This window comes from Montipora capricornis, chromosome 10 (assembly GCF_036669925.1).
Source record: "Montipora capricornis isolate CH-2021 chromosome 10, ASM3666992v2, whole genome shotgun sequence".
Classification (NCBI taxonomy): domain Eukaryota; kingdom Metazoa; phylum Cnidaria; class Anthozoa; order Scleractinia; family Acroporidae; genus Montipora; species Montipora capricornis.
Window position 1 is genome coordinate 45,913,529 of NC_090892.1, and position 8,587 is coordinate 45,922,115.

At 39.2% G+C, this 8,587-nt stretch overlaps 1 protein-coding gene across 2 annotated transcripts; it reads left to right on the plus strand.

Moving 5' to 3' along the window:
- The first annotated feature begins 1,025 nt into the window (after nt 1-1,025).
- Nucleotides 1,026-8,418, plus strand: LOC138018593 (sperm microtubule inner protein 8-like). Of its 2 annotated transcripts, none has more exons than XM_068865285.1 (8): nt 1,026-1,389; nt 2,933-2,994; nt 3,094-3,152; nt 4,488-4,564; nt 5,337-5,455; nt 6,703-6,767; nt 7,608-7,640; nt 8,103-8,418. In XM_068865285.1, exons 1-8 carry the CDS (start codon nt 1,134-1,136, stop codon nt 8,125-8,127), a joined length of 696 nt encoding a protein of 231 aa, XP_068721386.1. In that variant the 5' UTR covers nt 1,026-1,133; the 3' UTR covers nt 8,128-8,418. The 2 variants fall into 2 exon arrangements, with proteins under 2 accessions (XP_068721386.1, XP_068721387.1); XM_068865286.1 differs by lacking the exon at nt 1,026-1,389 and adding an exon at nt 2,317-2,841.
- Nucleotides 8,419-8,587: the final 169 nt, after the last annotated feature.

Below are 8,587 nucleotides of genomic sequence, written 5' to 3' on the forward strand. Positions count from 1 at the left end.
ATCCCCGTAGGTTAGACAGATTGCCCGAGGCAAACAACTGCGACTGCATGTATTATTAATAACTGGTATAAAAACAGCTGAAATTTCCTTCTATTCTAGCATATCAAGACCGGAAAACAATCAGCTTAGTTTTATAGCGTACTGCAAAGAGAAGCATTTCAATCGAACTAATGCCTTCAAAATATTACACTCTATGGGCAAAGCCATGCACTGTGGGAAGAAAATCCTTGAACGTGAATTTCAGAGAGGAATATACTCGCAATGTCCCGAGCACACCTTTGGTTTTCGGTTCGACGCGCAGGTTAACTGCCGTAAAAGAAGTATTGTACAATCCATGTCTACCAACTTTAAGACGAATGGACATGGATGAGGTGCTTAGAAAGTTGACGCAGGATCATTCTCGCCATTCAACACCGTGCAGGAAAGGTAATTTGCAATGATACAATTGCTTGAAAATGAACTGCCCGAAGTGTGAGACGTTTCCGTGGCAACAAAGTTGTTACTGTTAGTGCCGAGTGATTACCTGACTTTGACAAAAAAAAAATTCACGGGATTTTAGTAACAAAAATATATATGAACTGCAGTTGCGACGTCTGCTAAGAATTTGCGTTTTCTTGCCGAGGTTAAGGGTGACAATAACGTTTACAAAATTCGAGCTAGTAGGGTAAACTGAACTCAATTGCTTTTCTCCGCTGAGAGCAATGGCAGACGGTGCTAACATTTCTTGACAAAACCTGCACGTTAGCGTTTTTCGAGTGAAGTTGGCTGTAAACTTAGAAATTTAGAGAACATTCCGCAAATCATGTCATTTTGCGCAATAATGCCACCTTTTCCCCCTCATCTCGATGTCAGGACAAGAGCAAAGATATTGGTTTTTATCAGGGAACTCATCTGCCACTCCCTTTGAAATGTGCTATTGAATCTTCTGGTCATCGTTGAGAGAAGCTAAAGGTTAGATGTTGCCCTGTGTATTAAATATGCTCCTTTTCCCTGGACAAAAGTCGCTAGTGCCAGTCTCCTCAAATGCAAACCGCGTTTATCTGCTGAGCGAAAGAAAATTGCTCACTGAATTTTAAACATTGCGAGAACAATATTTGAGCCAACCGGACAAGCCTAAGGCCACTCCAACCAGAATGTCGCGTCATCTTCAACTTGCTCAAAGCAGCCGTCTCTACGACCGTCAAGGCGTGCGGTTCAGTCAACACGACGCCGTACGACCGCGACCACATGGGACAGATTACGGCTACTCACCTCCAAGGAGAATGCTGGCTGCAGTTAAGGAAGGCATGCTGCATCCGAAGCCACCCAGTTATCGAAGGATAGATCGCGACAGCTCGTTGTGCAAGTTACCGATCGAGCACTGCCGAAATTCCACTTCAAGATCTGCTGGTGAATATTGACCCCTATCATTTTCCATCTCTAAATTAATATAATTTAAGCTAGAGTCTATCATGGCATATAGTTGGTAAGCTTCAGTACATTCATTATGAAAAAATGAACGGTAAGTTTAAACAAGCTTACACTACACAGTGTTAATTGTTTTATATCCACACAGTGTGCGAATGGTAGGCCGTTTATGAAACGCGACCCGGTTAAGGCTTTCAAGTTGTGTTCATTGGCATTTGTGACAAACCCACTGGACTAATTCACTTCAAAGCCACAATGTCACAATGTAATCTACACTATGTTGATTTATTAAGATTTGAAATCATAGTAAATACTGAAAATTGCCTAAATATTAGGTACAGCTCTAACCTACTCATTTCCGCGTTGAAGGATTCAGAATAGGCGAAATAAGAGCTTAATGTTTTCAAAATCTTTAATTCCCTTAGCTCAGAATATCTGTCAGAAATGGAGAAGCCGACAACATAAGTAATCCATAGCAACGTCGCGCGCGTTATTCGCGCGCGAGATTCTCCCACTCAGACTGATGTTGCCAACAATCTATATAGCTTCAAATGGTTGAAGCTTGGAATCTTTCGATTCAGCAAGATCAATTTTATGCAAAATATTTGGACCCGTGAAACAATTCGGCTGCCTGGTTCGTGACAGAAATTCTAACCCATGTTGACACTTGCCGCTTCGCTATGTCTGCAAATGGGACAACAAATTTGTCATGATTTTGCGCATGACAGCAGCCTATTCGCACGATTTGTGACCATTTGTCTCTGGTTTTACTCTGTCTAACGCCAGACGATTTTACTCGTCCCACTAACCAGACGTGTTAGTAGTCAGTAACAGAAATTTAATTATTATTCACAACCTCTCAAGCGCCTGCTGTACGTGACATCTTGGGGTTTTTTTCAAATCCACTTACTTGAACCTGAGGTTAATTTGGATTAATGAAGAGTGAAATTATTGTTATTCATTTCTATTGAATGCAAAGACGGGTTAACAGATCAGTGACTTTGCATAACTGCGACAACAAACTGGAAGCTCGTCATTGATTGGTCAAAGAAGGCTGAAAGTTCATTTATGCGTCATAATTGAATGTCATAGTTACCCAAGTATAAGTGCAATCAATCAACACACGCCAGCCCTGGGTCAGACCTCCAAACAAAAAGAAGAGGGTATTGGAATCCATAAAATTTTCCCATCTCCGTGACAAAGCCGAGCTTTTGTGCTGAATTTTGTTGGCTTCAACGGTTTAGGGATTCAATATGTCTACAACGACTCAAACAGTACTATATCCGTGTTTTGGACAACGAACCAGCATGTTAGCGTCCGTAAAAGAAGGATTGTATCATCCAATGTTACCGACATTCCGGAGAATGGACATGGATACGGCCATGCATAAATTACCTGAAGAGCATTCGCGTACCACAACTCCATTGTCACGAAGTAAATGGATTGAGCATTCTAAACGACTTTTAAATGTTTATTACTTTGCGGGTGACCAGCCTAAAAATTCTCATATGTATTTTTGTTTCAGAGGATTTCAAGAATAGCACTATCACGCTTTTTAGACCAGCCGACAGACCGTTGTCCGGCACGGTAAGTTGATACTGAAGTCACGACTTGGCTTATACCGGGTTAGGCAATGAAACTGTTTGGGGCGGCATTTTTACTAACCGGAAAAGTTATTTTTCTCAGAGAATAACCGAGACAGGAAGACAACTTCAAGCAACTTCCTACCAGCCAATTGAGTCTGGGTAAGTTATTTGACACCTACTAACCACACCAATTTTGTATGGTTAAAGAGGGAATAATTTTTCGCGCACTTTTGATGAAGAAAAAATAAACATTGTTTCGCGACAGACAAGTCTTCTGTTAGACTATGCAGAACACAACGGAATGTAAACAATCAATTTTCCCGATTCTCCAAACCTATCAAGTAATATTTGTCAGACACCATCTTATTCCAGCACATTGGATATTTCACAGCTGGCTGCAAGGCCAATTAATCATATTTCCTCTTTAATTTACCACTTCTCGTTTTGGCAGTAAGCGTTTCTTCAGTGTTTCTTAGTTTTAGGTTATTGGCCTAGTTTGTGAGCTCTTTCGGTAGCTTTCATTGATACGGTATTTCTAGTAATCCTCGAGGTGTGCTAGACAAAAGCACAAGCTTAGAGATGAATTCGTTGACAGTACGTGAAATTTGAAAGTCAAATTCACTCTTCGGCCGAACAAAGACGTTAATCCCGTTCAGCTGGCTGCAAGGCCAATGGCTGCGAGTAACAAACAGAAAAAGTAATGCCACATGATCATGAAACGGTTGGAGGGTTGCAGTCGTTTTTTTTCGCAGGGAGTATTTCATTAAATCAATACCAGGGGAAATTTAAATTATATTATGTATCTTAATTATGCGTTTTGCGATTTTTTTTTAACTTCGCTAATAATCCTGTGATGAAGGGTTGATTGGCTTGACAATTTTACTTCTTTGAAAGATCGACTGTACAACTGTGATAGGAAAGAGAAAAACGTGCAAGTGAATTTTTGAGTCAAGGGCAATGAAAAACACTTCAAATAAACACTCAAGCAATCGTCTATTCAAAGTTGTTCAGATGAAAAAAAAAAAAAGGAAAGGAAATGATCCCGCAGAGCTGTGAATAAGGCAGCGTCCGGGGCAGCGTTTACACGAACGCGGTTTCGATGCGGTTACGCCTTCCGTTTACACGACATCGATCGAGACTGTTGCCGAAACCGTGTCGATTTAAAACCACTGCCAAAAGTGGAGCGTTTTCAAAACGATGCGGTTTCATCTGTCGTGTAAACAGCGAAACCGCATCGATTTGAATACGGTTACTATTTTGGCGCGAAATTGCATTGTTCAATTTAGCTCGTTGTGCAGCGCTCGTTTCTACCATCACGACTTGGATTTTCTCATTTTTTGGCGAAAACGGTTCCGTGTAAACACATCCAAACCGCATCGATTTTGACGCGGTTTCGAAGTCATGAAACCGTGTCGATGTGAAACCGCATCCGTGTAAAAACGCTGCCAAGGTGGATCAAGGTACTGAGTTTGCGTCTTAATTTGATATTTACAGCGGAATGTCGGAATTTCTTCAGCGATCCATGACGGCAAAATCTCGTGAAAGACAACTTTCTTCTCTTGCACCAAACGGTAGGTGAAGTACAAGAATTTCACTTGAGGCCAAATCATTTTGCGTCAACGAATAGGCCCCTGACCTTGTCACGTGACGTTGTCCATCATTAATTTTGAGGCCACTGATTTTAGAGCGGTTTGATAGTTTGAAAAATGTAAAAGTATTGTCTGTTGCCATCCAGCAGCTGTTTTCCATATACATCTCAGTTAATTTTATAAGCATTAAAATCATGTAAAATCTCTCATCTAAATGTTAGTTGATCACGCTCTTTCCATTTCTGGCATATATTTTACACCACAACCATTTTTTAAAAATTATTGAGAAAGTCACGTGACACAGTCCTGGAAAAAAAGAGCCTATCAACGTCACAATAGGAGCTCGACCCACAACTCTTTCACATCTTGGCTGAGTCGAAGCGCATAGAAAATTTCTTCTGAAAATAACTATTTGGCTTTTCCAGATAATAGCCTATGTGTAGCCGTAGCCTTCCCCAGAAAGAAAAAAGGGAAGAGGGAACACGTTCCCCACTCCTGTTTTTCTTTCGGGGGGAGGGTACGGCTACACGTTGGCTACTAGATAACAGAGCAAATGGAGGAATAAACCAAATCAAAACAATTGATCCAAAATTATTCAATCGTTCCTTGATCACCCTTTATTTTCATGGCGGAAATTTTTTCCTCGGGGTTGAGGTGCACTTTAGCAAAGCTATAAATAAAAAAAAAAAACGAAACAAAACTAAAACAGAAAAAAAAGACCCAAGAACAACACAGGCCACTGTTTCATCCACAGAGCCGTTGGAGCCCTACACATTCATGCCTGAGCCATACCTGAAGTATTCTGCTGACCAGATGAAGTTCAATGGATATGCTACACGATACTTATCACCAAGGGAAACAGGGTCGTGGAGGGTACGTTGACAGCAACTTCTGTCATCTAAATTTGTTTGATCTTGGGGATGCGTAAAGAGATGGTACTGGTCACCCACGGAGACTGGTTCATGACTAGTTAGTCAAGTCAGGCAACCAGATAGTTTTGTGGGTTGTTGTTAGTTTTTTTGGTGGGGGAGGGTTTGGGGCAAAATGAGAAGCATGGGCGTAGCCAGGATTTTTCAAAGGGGGGGTCACACTGTGTCAAACATAGGGTACTCGCGTTTTCGCAACCTGAATATTGTAGGTTGTTTGAGTAAAAAACGGCTTACAAAGGGGGGGTCACGGGCACCCCAGGACCCCCCCTGGCTACACCCTTGAGAAGACTCTGGAAGACATACAGTGTGTACTACATCTCCTATTGTAATAGCAATAATTATTAGAAATGTGTCCACCTTTGCCCATTGGCTGTCAAAAGGGTTTTTTTGTTCCAGTAGTTGTAGCACTTAAATGATGGAAAGAATGTTTGCAAACAGATATCTTTCTTTGTGATCTTATTGAGATCTTCGGTTAGTTTAAAGCTGGGTGAATAAAGAAAATATGAAAACTAACTATAACCAGGTCACAGGCTTGACTGCTGCTAGAAACACTCAGCCTTTTTTCCCCTGCCAAGAAGTTCCATTATCTAACAGGAAAGTCATAATTTCAGATATCTTTCTCCACCGGCTTTTGTGGTTAAGTTCTCTGCTGGGTCAGGATGAATGAATCAGTATATATGAGTCAAGGCCACCTTCTTTTCCATGATTTAAAAAGGTGGAAAAATGGCATTTTCCTTACAAACTTTTTCCTCTTTGTGAACACTGTCAATTGTGATGGGACTTTTTTATGAGCATTGTATAAGTTCTGCAAATTTTTTTTGGTATATTAAACAGGTATGGGTTAACAACAGTTTAACCCATACAGCATTTCACAGTGATTTGACAGAATAACAAAAAAAGAAATTTAACAAAATTAGTAAATAGTTCAGCATGTACCATTGAGTTACAGTTTCGTGCAGGAAGTTGCTAAGCACGCAAAAAGAGTCACACAATGCATTAGCTGAGTGGACTCTAGCTTCTTAAATGCTTAGCAAACCTCCCAAGTGTAACTATAACTCGGTAGTACATGCTGAACTGTTTACTATTTTGTTTTATAACATAACCAGAACATCTTGTGAAAGTCTTTTAAATACATGTAAATAAACGAAAACCCACTGCTTTTAAAATGCAACTTTGTTTTTTCTCCCATAGTATTCCCTTAGGCAGGAACCTTTCATAGATTTGAGGGGCCAGAGACCAATTCCTGCCACAATCTAGTAAGTTGCAGTCTTCCATGAACCCAATTAACCCAGATGTAAATGCTGTGACTCAAGGTTCAGTATGGCTGGATTTATTTCAAGTTAACCCCAACCCACTGGGTCTTGCCAGGCAGTTGGGATTTATCAGCATGTTATGTTTGGGACAAATTTAATTTCCCTGTTATTATTATTATCATCATCATCATCATCATTAGTGCAATAGGCCACTTTCGATATATTAAAATTCAGCTTGAAAGAGAGGTTTAGAGGACAAAGACAAAGGCAAGTGGATGATATGCTAATATCTTTCACATTCATTGCAACTTGTTTCTATTGTTTTTGTCCCCTCTGCCTCGCTATCAAGATCAATAGTGATATTTGGAAAATGGCCTATTATGGTAGTGTCAGCTTGCATCATGGATTGTCAAAATCTTCTTTCGAGCTCTTGCCTTGGTCGTTATGACAATCCAGAGAGATCAATGCATTCAAAACCGATAACTATTGAGTTATATGCCATGACAATAGTAATTTATTATCCTGTGTACAGCGCTATACATCCTGTGAACTGCCGGAACAAGTGAGGATTAAACAATCTGGGTTATTAACTCAACATTATGCATCTTAACATTTTCTTCAAAAACCAAGACAATGAAATGTTTGGCAACTAGTTAGAACAGGCTTCTTATTGTATCCAGAATGTTAATCTAAAGGAAGGATAAACATTGCATTCAGGTCTACGTTTTTTTGACGGAAAGCTTGTAAAAACGCAGAAGTTTGATGACAGGTTAGAGGAAAAAATAGAAATAATTTGAATAATGAAAATTTTCAGGCCTAACCACCTTTTTTTTCATTTTACAGTAGCCGTTATCGTGATGCACATCCAAGAGCAAGGTAGGTAGACCTTTTTCTGTTTAAGGGGCTGTCCACCAGTATCTTTCTTTTTAATGAGTAATCACTCAGAAAAAAAGATGGTCATTTTTTCACAACACAAACCAATCATATATTATTAAAAATGTTATTTAATTGATTGATTCTCATCAATATTATTATTGATAACAATGATAATCAATAAATCACAAAAACTTGTGCAATCGATTGTCTATTGATTATCAATACCAAAAAATTAATTGACATTGAATGCCATCGACTGTCATCAATCAAGTGTTTAGGCCCTGATATGCTTCATATGAAATGGGACTTTGACTAAGACCAGAACAAATTACATGTACATGGACTTGAAATCAAGTCTTGCTCTCATTTTTGGTTTTGGCATCATGCAAGCCATCCTATACTGACTGAATGAACTGCATTGAATGAACTTACATTAGTAATTGAGGACTTTTTTGTTTCCAGTGTTGCAGCAATGCATTGGCGATAAAGGAACTATCAAGTTGACAATAAAGGGGCCGGTGACTTGACATTTTAAAGTTTCTGTTTAATATATAACCACTTATATATAATGTTAAACAGAAAAGCTTTCATGTACAATGAAAATCACTAGCAACTTATTATCTGTGTGAAATTTGAAACCACAAAATTTTAAGAACGTTCAGCATTTAGGGCACTGAAGATTTTATCAAGAACAGAAAGTTATTCATACTGTAAACAATGCAAATGTGTATGCAAGTTCAATCTATATTATTAATGCAAATAAACATTGTAAAAACGACTTTGTCGTACAGATGTTTATCCCTTGTTAACTGCTTAAAAAATTATTGCTTTTATAGTCATTGTAGTTGTCTCCCAGTGCAGTTGGTAATCTGTTTAAAAATTCACAAGGAAAAACAGTGCATTGTACTTACATTGTAATCACATTTAACTGGATACTGTTGGTTTCT

Excerpts from the sequence above, each read along its gene's own strand:
- LOC138018593 (XM_068865285.1), top strand. The coding sequence starts at position 1,134 with ATGTCGCGTCATCTTCAACTTGCTCAAAGCAGCCGTCTCTACGACCGT. Across the intron at positions 1,390-2,932 it reads TTCCACTTCAAGATCTGCTG|AGGATTTCAAGAATAGCACT; the intron begins GTGAATATTGAC and ends TTTTTGTTTCAG. Across the intron at positions 2,995-3,093 it reads ACAGACCGTTGTCCGGCACG|AGAATAACCGAGACAGGAAG; the intron begins GTAAGTTGATAC and ends TATTTTTCTCAG.